Source organism: Manis javanica, chromosome 2, assembly GCF_040802235.1.
Source record: "Manis javanica isolate MJ-LG chromosome 2, MJ_LKY, whole genome shotgun sequence".
Classification (NCBI taxonomy): domain Eukaryota; kingdom Metazoa; phylum Chordata; class Mammalia; order Pholidota; family Manidae; genus Manis; species Manis javanica.
The window spans coordinates 188,328,355-188,341,968 of record NC_133157.1 but is presented as its reverse complement, the minus strand read 5'-3'; the positions used below and the strand labels follow the sequence as shown (position 1 = coordinate 188,341,968).

Genomic DNA, 13,614 nt, shown 5'->3' with positions numbered 1-13,614 from the left:
TGAAAAACATCTAATGTTTATATTTTTCAGAGTAGCAACTGATGGGAGAAAAAGCTGTATAAGCTGCATACAAATGTGAAATTGCTTTTCTCAAAAATACGGCAGAGTCATCCTTAAGAAATACAGTGGCCCTTCACCTCAATACTAGAGGCAGATAAGGTTATCAACTTAAATGCACATCTCAGACATTAGGTTTTGGAGGCATTTGTACATGCATTTGTACCACATTATCTGTGGGGGTGCAGAAATGTGTACCTTAAGGATAGAAAAAAAAGTAAAAATGATGCATCATGCTTTCAGAAGATGGGCCCCAAAATGTTAGACCAATAGGTATTTGCTTTCTGTATCCACCAGGCCGATCATTTGTAATACCTGACAAACAGAAGGATATTATTTGTGATATTCTATTTATTGATCACTAGATTGTGATGGGGCCCAATTTAAACAATGAAATATAGGTCAACCAAAGGTTATATTTTATAAGTCTAATTCATGCCAGAGGTTGGCTTAAAGCCTATAATTGATTTACATAATTATAGGTAAAAGCTTTCTCTCTGGTGTAACTAATGGAATTAATGTTCTGCTTTAAAGAAATCATATTTCATGTTGTTTGTCTATAGAGGTCTCCAATAATTCAGTATCCTTGAGGAAAGACAATGGGATTTTTTATTCAAATGAATATGGTAAATTAGATAAACTTGGAGGAATTATGACCTTGCTTTTACTACATGCTGTGATAAGAGAGTGAATTACAAGAGCTCAGCCAATTTTCAAATACATATATTTATATTCAGACATATATGCAGCTTGGAGTGGGTGGACTTGCAGTAAAAACCTGGCAGCAGCAGTAAGTGGTGGAAGGATCTTTTTTTTAATTGGAAAAACATGCAGAACACTTTTTGGTAAAGAACAAAAAGTCCTCAAAAGCACTGAAAAAGGAAGTTGTACTTTGCTCTGGAACTTATTGGTAAAAATGCCATCAAAATGATGACTTAGAATAAAGCAGTGGAAGGTCTGTGACTAAGCACACATTTATGGTTGTATTTATAGTGCTTCCACACCTTGTAGAAGAACTGTGCTTCAGAAAACTTGATTACAAACCAAGACCCTTTTCTGTTGCTTGCCCAAGGTCCACTCTGGGCTTGAAAGGGTGTGTGGGCTGACTGTGTGACCTGTGACCTTAGACGCGTCACTTCCTCTCAACTTGTCAACATTTCCTCATCTGTAAAATGAGGCACTGATTGGAAGAACAACTTCAATTACAAAAATATTTTTAGAAGTGATGAAAACATATTCATTATCCAGCCTTCAGGAAAATGCTAGCACATTATAGCTCAATATGTAGTAGTTGAATTAAACTTTTTTTATAAAAGGAAAATTGAAATGAGTATAAAGGAAAATAATACTTAAATCACCTTTATTTTAAACACTTTGCTTCCTGTCCTTCCAGGTTTTTCTATGGGGGCACATAAACATTTCTCCTTCTGCTAAATTGTGTGTACTCTTTGAAGTCTGCCTTGTTCATTAAACATTTCCCCATGACCTTAACTATCCTAGGAGAATGTGATTTCCATGGCATCATCTCCTCTGAGGCTGGGTCTCAGAGCTTTCTCTCTGGTCTTGGTATTTCTTATGCATCAGGCTTCCATTTGTCTGTCTGAAGACACCACAAGCTAGTGTTGTGGGACAACTGCGTCTGGGAAGGGTTCTCCCTGCGCAGTAGGTGAAACCTCAGCCTGGATGGGTGGGGGCAGTTCTTGACTCTGAACAAGTAAGAATTCTCCAGCAGGTCAGATGAATGTAGGTAAGGAAGGAGTTCATTAGAGCAAGAGCAGTAGGAAATGGCAGCTGCCTTGCAGGCAGCAGAAGACAGCAAAGTGCAGAGGGAAACAGGGGAAGTTCTCAGCCTAGGGCAGATTCCCTTGCCAACTCTTAAAGCCGGGGTCACCTGGTGTCCTGTGTCCAGTTGGATCGGTGCAGTGTGAGGACTAAGCCTCTACCACCCCAGGATTTGGGGAGCTGCAGAGCATGGGATGGAGTGAGATTATGTTCTGAGAACTTCCCAAAGAAAAGGGATTTTCATGCAGGCTCCTGCAACTGCGATTCTGCCGGGCCACCCAGGTGAGGGGAACTTGCAGGCCCAAATCTGAGCTCTCAGCAGCCCCTCCTACTTATCAGGGGTAAAATGGAGACCTGGAAATAGACTGAAATAGCAAAAAGACAAAACGCACTAAGTTGAGCACTGAGAAAGCTTTATTTAAAAGTATGCATTTAAAGAAAGGAAAGTGCGGGCCTCCTCAGAGAGGAGGCAGTATGAAAAACTGGGGATTCTGTCTTTTTAAGGCTCTCTAGAAGGGGCAGAGGGTGAAGGGGGTGTTGTTGGGCATAGACTTGACCTGTGGTCTCATGATGTCTCTCTCTGGTGAAGGACACTACATCCTCACCACAGTCAGGCCTCTAGGTGATTCAGTAAGGTAAACTCAGCACAAGGGGTTTATTTCTGTTCTTCTCCAAGATAGAAAGAGTGTAGGTAAGGAAGGAGTTCATTAACGGTCCCCTCAGCAGTGGGGACACATCAGTTAAGACTGCTTTCCTGCCTTAAGATTGGGTGGGTTACTGTATGATTACCAAAGAATATGTTTGAAATCCTACTTCTCAACTCTCTGCTTTTTAAAATGGAATCTTAGCCTTAAGATAGGGTCCCTCCTACCCTTACTATACTGTTTATGTCTCAGCATTTTTCATCATAGGCAGGAAAAGTTACCACGATGCTTGTCCCATGTCCCTGCCCTGCCTTATTAGATGCCCCGCCTTATTAGATGCCCCACAGGCGCCTCAAACTCAGCATGTTCCAAACCAAACTTATCCTTCCCTCCAAGTGCCCACTCTATTTTCCATCCTGTTTCCAAAACTGTTAACCACTGTGTTCTCATCTTCTCAGTGTTGGACATTTGGGTGGTTTTTTGCTTGTGTATAATGGTGCCATGATGTGAATCACCACTTGGAATCTTGGTGATTGACTTAGAAATCACCCCTCAGAAGATATGACTGGGCCAGTGAGTATTATACGTGACTTAAGGAGTTAATACATCCAGATTGCTCTTCAATTCATGCTTCTATGAGAAATTCATTAGAATTCTTATTTCACGGCATCCTAGCTAATTGTGGATATTGACTTGAGAAAAAATCAATGCCAAGTTAGTAGGAAAAACAGAATTTCTTAATCTTCTTAAATGAACATTTCTTTAATTGCTGGTGAGACTGAACTTTGAATATTCTGTGCTAATAGCTTGCATGTACCAGCTCTAAGAGTTTATAATTCCGTGATTTCTTTGAGTGGCTCTTTACTGGTAAGAAAGTTAATGCACTAATTAGAGGAAGAAAAAAAAACTCAAAGATTAATTTGAGACCATTTGGTGGTGTAGGGGCTAAGAGCAGGCCACCCCAAGATTTGCCACTTTAGCATGTAAATTTTGTCAGAGCTGAAAAGAATCAAGGCACAAAAGACTTGGAAAGAAACCTTGACCTTCCCCTTAACTGCATAAACAGGATTTAGATAGAATGAGAGCTATAACTGTAGGTAAGTATTTTTTGATATGAACTAGGTAAACAGGAAAGAATGTGGCAGTCTGTTAAATTCCTTTCTGTCTGTAACTCTGGGAAGGAAAATCTTTCTCCCAGCCTGGGGCAAATTACCTTTGAAACCGAAATCAGTCAAAGGGAGAAATAAAGTGGGAGAAATCCGTTTATTGGTTACAAGCAGTCATCCACTTCTGCTCGCCAGTGTCTCTCACCACCCAGCTGTGCAAAAGGGGACCCATAGAACCTCTCCTGTCCAGATATACCCTTGCTCCCCCAACCCTTGTAATTACCTCTGATTGTGAAGATGGACTACTCTCCAGCCCTTGTAAACACCTGTTGATATGGAGATGCACTAAGGCCAGGCGAGAGATTCTGGAAATACTACAGTTTTACCCACACTGTCCCATTGTTTCAATGAACGTTTGTATATCAAACATTTACTCTCTCATATTCCTGTGAACTGCTTCCCTTTGCTTTTGAAGTCCCAGACCCCTAATTTCTCCTTAGTTCAGGATGACATATATACTTTATTGTTCCTCATTATCTTTGGGATCTCACGTCTGTGGGTTCTCCATACATACTTAATTAAACTTTAGTTTTTTTTCCCCTGTTAATCTGTCTCTTTTCAGTTAGGAGAACCTTGAAGGGTAGAATAAAATTCTTCCCAACAGTGTTAAATACACCAAATGAGGATGTTGTGTATTAGAAATCCTTTCACAGAATCTGGGACTTGCCTTTTCTCAGGCCTTAGCACTTGACTTCTCCCTGCTTTTGTTCCAGCACTTGCTTCCTCCCTCATTTGCCTGGACTGGTTGTTTTCAACATCTAACACAGGTAGTATTGAGATCAAGGTTTCCATGAAAACTTTTACTGTAAACTCTTATGTTTAGTTCTTAGGGCATGCAAGTTAAACTGACAAAAGATTAACAAGAGAAAAGACAGATTTTAAAATTCAGGAATATGTAGTTCACAGAAAAATGTGACTTGAGGCATTTAGAATTTGGGGCTTATATACAACTTTGACAAGGGAAGGAGAGGAGAAGAAGGGCATTTATGGGAAAATAAATGACTTCCTACTAAGAGAAGGAGGTAACAGGAAGGGCACTTATGGGAAAACACATGACTTCTGGGAAAGACAAATGGGCTTAGGGTAATAGGTGGGCAATATGATACTTTTCTGAAGAGGGCTGTTAAGGTGTGGTATAGGTTTCTAGTTTCAGGTGATGAGTCAGTCTTCCCTGGTGCTGAAAGTTCCTGGAAGAGGATTTATGAAAATTGGATACCATGGGAGGCTTTGCTTTTTAGGCAGATAAGGGTATTCAGGAAAAAAGGGCCTATTTTCAAATTCCTTCAGCTCAAAATGATTTTTATGCCACAGTGGCATATTCTGGACCATGTCACTGCTATTAAATTCATATTAACCCTAAACTAAGGGTTTTTCAAGTTAATGGTTAAATTCTATTAATTCAGTCAATGAGTATTTCCTGGTAACTCATTAAGTACTGTTTTAGTCCAGTCAGAAGATGAAGGTAGTTGTAGGCAGTGGAGGGGAAGATGCCAGCAGCAAGGAGACTCATGGAATCTGTTGGGGTGGGGTTTCCTGGTGGCTCGGATTTTGGGGATGTAGGAAAGAAGAGAGGTTAAAGTCAAGGGTGATTCTGAAGTCTGGTTTGCACGGTTGAATGGATGATGGCATGATTAATATTCCAAATTTGAGGAGACAAGGAGATGAGCAGGGAGAGGCAACGTGGAGGTCATCCTTACAAAGTCAAATGTGCTTCTGGAGGTGGAATGTAGACTGGGATCATGACGTTTGTTTTCTTAAGTCTTAGTGGCTATTTGAAAGCTGAGAATTCAGCCAAGTGTTTTTCTCCCTAAGGCTCAGATGTACAGTTGGATTTCTTTTTGCCTTATTTGGATTGAGAAGGTCCTGTGCTTGATTTTAGTGAAAAAAAAGTCACTTGTTCCAGGATGAGCCTAGAAATGACAGTTCAGTGGCACCACTGAAAGAAAGAACATGCTTGGGATGCTTTCAGCATGATCTACGACCTAATACAGTCTTACATAAAATCTTGTGTTATGTAATACTGTGACCCCCACTGTTGGTTAGAGTTTATCTCAATTTATGTTCTATCACATTTGCACCTGAGACAACACATGCTCTCCTCCCTGCAAGAGGTTTTAGATAAATTGGAAGGTATTCAGGAGAGAACAGCCAAAGTAATTAGGAGCTGAAAGAATTGATTTATGAGCCAAGATTAGATAAGGTGCAGGCACCATGTTTGGCTCTGACAAATAAAAGTGGAGCTAAGTCAGTCAGCAGTGAAAACAAAGGAAACAATTAGGTTTTGTAGGGAAATATGAAAGAAATCCACCCTGTATGGCTCTTCCTCCCCTACTTAACCTCTCTTCATTCTCTTCAAATGTTAGGTAAGTCCTGATGAACATTCATGAAGTGAATCTAAAAGCATCTGATCCTAAAAGCAATTAAATGAATCTGGAGAATATCTAAGGTGCGCCAGGAATATGTGTTCTCACCAGCTGGTTTGCTGGATAAAAGAGATTATCCCAAGGATAGCAGGTGTGTGAAGGTGAAGAAGCACTAGTATAGGGCCCTTCCTTATAAAGCTTTTAGGGACACATTATTTCAATAGCAATTATCTCAGGGATGAACATCAAATGAGCTTAATAAAATTGTGTTTCATTTGTGGATTTACAATTTGTAGTTTGATGGGATTTTTTTCTTTCATTTTGTATGGCTTTTAGTTTCCTAAGTACTCGATTCATTTCACCAACCTATGCATTTCTGTAATGATTCACTGAGGACCTGGAGCAACCAGTCAGAAATCAGATCACAATAAACAGAAGATGGATAAAGGGAAATGGCCTGCCTAGTGTTGACACCCAGAGTGGGCTGAATATAAGATTTATTGCTCAAAGTTGGATCTTCCTCCACGTTACCAATGAGGGTTTACCAGCCATGTGTCCTTGGAGAGTCGTCTGACATCTCTGTGCCTCAGTATCCTGAACTGTAAAATCAGAGAAACAATTCCTACCTCTCTGAACCAAAGCCAGGCTTAATAAATGACCTAATGTGTATGAGAAGCTTAGCCCAGGACTGGGCATTTGAACAAGCTCCTCTTCTGGAGGCAAGTAACTCCTCCAAGGAGCAAGTCACCCTTATACCCTCGGCGGGGCTGCTCTGATTGGGATAACAAATCTGCAGCTCTGGCGTCCAGTGGAAAGAAGGGAACATGTCAGTTCCTAAAATAATATTCAGGGATTTGAGATAACTTTGGGCAGTGAAGGGACTCTAGGTAGCCAGAGAAATGAGAAAAGGCAGAAGGTAGAAGTTCAAAGGAGGCTGGGGCGCAGGCAGAGCCTGGCGGCCACTTGCCAAAACCCAAAATAGCAGCAGGGATCCTGCAGCAAGTGACAGGTACTCGGTGGTTTAGCAAAGACAGATGCTGTCTTTCCCCTGTTGGTCCATGCTTTCTGCCCCATTCAGTACAGCTTCTCTAAATTCCTTTGCATTTTGAAGGTGGGGAGAGGGAGGAAGAGTGAAGAGCAGAAACAGAACAAAGTAAAGTAAAAAAGTAAAAAAATAAATGATGAATAAAAGTAAAAAAACTAAATAAAAAATAAATGGTGACTCCTTTCATATTCCTGGTGAATTAGGGAGGTGAATAAATCCTTACTTAGGAACTTTCTTTCAAATTATAGTCCCAGGAATTTCCATCAGCTGTAGTTTTAGAAAATGGCCCTTTGACCGTCACATCTACAGTCTACTACTAAGGCCATCAACAGTCCGTGTGATTTATACAGCATATACATGTAGTGTGTATATCTGTAAAATCTTTTTTTTAAAAGAAGTTAAAACTTAGCAAATACTGAAAATGAAATTTAACTAGAGGAAAGTTAAAACAACCAGTAACCATGCCTCCCAGAAACAGGCACTGTAAATATTTTGCCTTGGCTCAGTACCATTTTGTTTTCATGCTGCATGTTGGCATGTTCTGGAGCATGTGCTGTGGCTCATATGTCTCGCTTCTCTCTCCCTGGGCATTTTGGACCCTCAGGATCCATGCCCAGGGCACTGCCGCATCTTTCTCCCGCCCCTGATTGCTCTTACGCATCGCACCTACCTTTCTTTCCATCTGCAGATACACAGAGCACCTCATGCTCAGGATTCTGCTCGGAACTCATGCTCGCTCTAAATGCCAGATCTCCTCCCCACCTCTGTCCCCGGCTCCGCCACCCTCTCAGTCATCCCAGTCAAAATGGGCTCTTGGATTCCCTTCACGCCTGCATGCAGCCACTGCCCCAGCCTCCCTCCTCTGAGAACCACTGCCTTGCACTGTCCAGAGTCATCTTAATTCTGCCACTCTTCACCACCTGCTGCCAGATGGCTCTTCATCATGGGCCCCTTCCTCAGAGTTCCTGTGCTGTGGGCTGTCCCTAAAAGCACAGCTCTGGAGCCTGATGACCTGGTTCCAACCCTGCCTTTGTCACTCGTGGCTGTGAGGCTTTGGGCATGTGACCGGAGCTGTGCTCAGTTTCCTTGGCTGTCAGGAGGGGTTGATGGTACTACCTGCCATGGAGCTGGTGAGATGATTACAACAGTTAAACCATCTAGAACGTCAGCATAGCTCCTGGCACCTCATAAGCATTCACTGCAAGTTAGGTATTATTATCCTACCGGCAATGTCACGTGGGGGTCCTAATGCCAGTGTAAGTCCAAGCCTCTTCTAATCTCCGAGTCTATCTTTTCTTCCTCTGAAAACCTAGTAGTCTTCTCCTTGGATCTATTCTCAGGAGCTTAGCAATTTTTACCTCCCTTTAACAATTTCTATATTACTGTTTATTATGGAAGTATACTTGCTACCTGTTGTGACAATCTGAATATTTTATTATGATTACTGATTCATATTTCCATCTTCCCCTCCAGACTGTCAATACCTAAGGGCAGAATCTTGGATGATTTGTGTACTCCCTTCCCCCATGCCCCTCACTTCATGCAATGAGCATGTGGTAGACTTTTTTTCGGGTAACCCTGTTACTAAGATAAAATTCATACACATTCAACTCAGCCATTTAAGGTGTACAGTTCAATGGTTTTTAGTATATTCACAGAATTGTGCAACCACCACCACGATCAATTTTAGAACATTTTGATCACCCCAAGAAAGAAACTCTGTGCCCTTTAGCTGTCGCCCTGACTGTCCCCAGTCCCTCCGGCCCCAGACAAGCACTATTCTACTCACTGTCTCTATGGATTTGCATGTTCTGCACATTTCCTATAAATGGAATCATATAACACGTGATCTTTTGTGACTGGCTCCTTCCACTTAATGTTTGCAAGGTTTGTCCACACTGTAGCATGTGTCAGTACTTCTTTTTATGGCCCAGTAATACTCTGTTTTTAATATCGGTAATAATATATCACATTTTGTTTACCTATTCACCAGTTGATGAGCATTTAGGTTGTTTCTACTTTTTGGCTACTGTGGATATGCTGTGTACAGGTTTTTGCACGGACATGTTTTCATTTTTCTTGAATATATACCTAGGAGGAGAATTGCTGGGCATATATAGTAACCCTATGTTTAACTTTCTGAGGAACTGCCAAACTGTTTTCCGAAGTGCTGCACCATCTTATTTACATTTCCGCCAGTAGTGTATCTAGTCTCCCCACATCCTACATGTGGTAGACTTTTAATATGGAAACAATAGTTCTTTAAGCTTGATTTTGTATTTCAGTAGAGACTAAAAAAGTACTTTCTTCTAACACTTTAATTAAAAGCACTTTGTGTTAGAAAAATGCCCTTCATCCTCAAGGGATGTCTGTATCATATTGGGAAGGCACTTTAAGAAGGAAAAAGGTGAGAAGATTAATCTGCATTCAAATAAAAACACAGAGCCTGGGGAATTTTTCCTAGTTTTGTCATTACACCATTTGGAATTTCTTAAAAAATATAAATATGTTTTTCTTACCATGAATAAGGCAATGTTATTTAAAGGTAGAAACATAGTATAGGACCTTGTACAGACAGTGAGGTTTTTGAGAGTAAAAAGAATTGGAGTGGGGCCAGGGAACTTAGGAAAAATAGCAATCTATTGAAGTAAGCAAGAAAAAGGAGGTAGAATAGAGCTAGTGGGCCAGGTGGGACATGGAACCACTCTCAGCATGTTTGGGGGGCTTTGGGGGAGGGTGGATGGGTGCAGTTGGAGGAACCTGGGAGAGAGGCTGGTGGCACTCTTTTCTGTCTTGTCACATAACTACATTTCCGATAGTGAGAAGAAGAGATGTATGAAAATGTGAAACACGCCTAATTCTAAGGCAGTGGTGCAAAGGTTCATGAACATTATGGGCTGAAGCTGGTAAAGCACTTACCATGAGTCTAGCACTGTATCAAGTACTTTAGACATATCACCTCAATTTAATCCTCCTAACAACCCTATGGTTTGGGTACAATTATTGTCCTCACTTTATAGATAAGGAATCAAAGACACACAGGTTAAGAAATTACTGGTACCTGCACCACCATATCAACTGCAACATTGTGCACAATAGCCATAATATGGAAACAAAGTATCTATAGGTGGCTGGATCAAGATGTGGCATATACAGTGGAATATTATTCAGCCATAAAAAAGAAGAAAATCTTGCCATTTGCGACAACACAGATGGACCTCGCAGGCCTCATGCTAAGTGAAATAAGTCAGACAGAGAAAGACAAATACCATATGATATCATTTACAATGTGGAATCTAAAAAAGCCAAACTCAGAGAAACAGAGGGTTAAGTCATGGTTGCCAGGGGCAGGAAGGTGGGGGAAATTGGGAGATGTTGGTCATAGGGTACAAACTTCCAGTTAGAAGATTAGTTAAGTTCCAGGGTTCTAATGTACAGCATGATGACTGTACTTAATAATGCTGTGTTTTATACTTGAAAATTGCTGAGAGAGTAGATCTTGAATGTTCTCACCACAGAAAACAAATGCTAATTATGTGAGATAATGGAGGATGTTAGCTAACTCTCTGTGGTAATCATTCACATTATGTAATTGTAGCAAAGCAACATACTGTACACCTTACACTTACATTATGTGATATGTCAGTTGTATGTCAGTGATGCTGGGGGGGAGCAATTCTTTTCTTCTGCTCTCAGGAAAACTGGAAATAATTAAATTATAAAGGAATGGAGGGAGGGAGGGAGAGAGAGACAAGTAAAAAGAGAAGGGGAGGGAGGGAGGGTGGAAGAAACGGTGAACTGCTCAGGGTCCCATGGCTGGTGAGCACTGAAGCCAAGCCTTGTGCCCAGAAGCTTCCTTGGTCAGCACTTCTGAGCCAATGCTGCCTTCACCTGCATTGTTTGATAACAATAGTTAAAAGTACATTAGTCACCTCCTGATTTTAGTTTAAATAATATCATCTTCAGTAATTGGTCAAAGACACTTGATTAAGCAACTTGATTTTTAAGTTAGTCATAATCTAATATAATAGGCGAAGGAGAATGTAAGCATTGAGGCAGAGGTCACGTGGGGTCTTGTAGACCATGTAAGAACATTAGACTTTATTCCAGAGGCCATGAGAAGCATTCAGGTTTAAACGTCGCATGTGTGCTTTGGGACACGCCTCTGGTTGTAATGAGGGTTTATACTGGAGGGAATGGGAGCAAAACTGGGGACAGAAAGATGGGGGATAAGAGGAGCCTGAACTAAGGCCAGAACAGTGGGGATGGACTCAAGAGGATGGCTGGGAGTGAGGGAGAGGTGGCAGGGTTACCAGTTGGTTGTGGGGATTGCAGCTGAGGCAGGAATCATGTGAGTCTCCCAGGGTTCTGCTTGGAGCACAGGGTATTTGGAGATAGAACTTGCCAAGACTGAGTCTAATGGAATGGGATTTTAGAAGAATGAATAAAGTTTTCTTGAGAAGGAAAATATTTGAATCTTCTCCATTTTTCCACTTGGGGTTTTTCTTAGTTGTCACTCTGTTTTCTTTGCATCAAAGCCATTTTCTTTTCGTCAGATATGTCATTCTTTTAACAGAAGGCATTCCAGCAGTTTTAACACTTCAAGCTTTAATTTATGGAAAGTCTATTCATATCCCTCTGGGTCTTTTAAATAGGCAACATTTTTGTGCAATTTCCTGGACACATCAAGTTTGCTCAAATGCTTGCAAATGCATATTGTTTAAAAAGATAAATGACTTAACTAGAAAATTGATGGCTAACCTGTTGAAACCCTCTTGTAATTTCAGGCTGCCCTGGCAGGAGGCACCACCACAATCATTGATTTTGCCATTCCTCACAAAGGCAGCTCCCTCATCGAGGCCTTCGAGACCTGGCGAAGCTGGGCTGATCCCAAAGTCTGCTGTGACTACAGCCTTCATGTGGGAGTGACATGGTGGAGTGATCAGGTGAACCCCCTAGGGGTCCAGTTTCTTCCATTAAGTACCCTAGTCCTTGCTCTGTACAAGCTCAAGAAACTGATAACATCAAAACATAAGACACTGGTGAGGTTAGTTGCTTCCTGGATGACTGGAAGTCAGAACTGGAAGAAATACTGTCTTTTGCATATTCTTTTGAATTGTGAATTTTGAATCCTGTGAAGCATTATCAGTGAAAGAACTAAAACTTTTTTAAAAGCATATAGAGGTGATAGGATAAATCTTACATAATCATTCACAATAACCTTTCCTAAAATTTCATTCATGAATGTAAGTACTTTAATTTTAAAAAGTACTGAACTTTTCAACTTCAATAGCTACAGACTTTTTTAAGCAGTAGTTTTCTGCAGATTATAACTTCAATTAGAAATACATAGTATCTGGAGAGAATCCAAGGAAAGGGACGGTCAGGAACGATTCCAGGGCCCTTTTCCCAGCTGCATTTATTGTCATCTGGAAACTCTGCTGATGTCAACACCTGGTCAGGTCAGGTCGCAATATAGCTTAAAACCCAGCTTCATCGCTGACAATTAGGCCATGGTAGAAATGATAACATGATTTAAATAAAGACTGTTTTGAGAGATGTTAAAATGTGTTTATTTTCCCCCATAAAAAAGGGTATGTGTACTTTAGGAGAAATTCTAGTGATTTAAGTCAACATGTTTTTCTATACTGAACTGAATTGAGAACTCTTTTGACCAGAAAGGGTTCAAAAGGGTGACTTTATTTGAGATTACCATGCAACTGATATCCTCTGCTCCCCCTAAAAGTTGGGTTTTAGACCAAGTTAATATAAAACAAGTAATTAATCTTTAATAGATAATTGAGCAAACAAATCAGGAAGGTTTATAGTACACAGCAAAGTTAATTTTTCTCCACAAATGTCATTCTAAGGGATGCATCTGATCTCCTTTTTGCTTTTTTTCACCTGCCTTCTTCCCTCCCTCCTTCCCTTTCTTCCTTCCTTCTTTCTTTCTTTCCTTCCTCTCTTTATTTTATAAGATAGAGCAAAGGTGAAGATGTTTGCCCTTACCAGTGTTTATCACAGTTTTAATATGCAAATGGTTAACTGGTAAATATTGTTAAAATACAGATTATGTTCAATAAGTGTATTAGTTGGTCAAGACTGCTGTAACAAACTACCACAGACTAGGTGAATTAAACAACAGAAATTTATTTTCTCACAGATTTGGAGGCTAGAAGTCTGAGATAAAGGTGTGGACAGGGTTGGTTCTTTCTGGGGGGCCAGGAGGGAGAATGTGGCTCTCCCTGAACTTCTGCTGGTTTGTTGGTTCCCTCATTTGTAGAGGCACCATTCCATCCCTGCCTTCATCTTTGCATGGTGTTCTCCCTACACACACGTTCCTGTCGGAATTTCCCCTTCAATAAAGTAACTAATCATATTTAGGGCCTACCCTAATGACCTCATCTTAACTTATCATGTCTTTAATACTTCTATTTTCAAATAAGGGCACATTCTGAGGTACTGGGGGTTGGGATAGCAACATATGAATTTTGGGGGTACACCAGTGAACCCATACCAGTAGGTCTGGGGAAGGCGGGGCATTAGGTTTTGCATTT

General features: G+C 40.8%; 1 protein-coding gene across 12 annotated transcripts in view; it reads left to right on the top strand.

Annotated features, from left to right (window-relative positions):
• DPYS (dihydropyrimidinase) overlaps window positions 1-13,614 on the top strand; it is a 461,295-nt gene that overhangs the window by 3,753 nt on the left and 443,928 nt on the right. For all 12 annotated transcript variants that reach the window (XR_012128351.1, XR_012128352.1, XM_073229952.1 and 9 more), the window contains exon 2: window positions 11,845-12,003. Coding sequence is in view for 10 of the 12 variants with exons in the window: in XM_073229952.1 (XP_073086053.1) it covers window positions 11,845-12,003 (159 nt within the window). In the remaining 2 variants the exon portion in view is untranslated. The remainder of the gene's footprint in view (window positions 1-11,844; window positions 12,004-13,614) is intronic.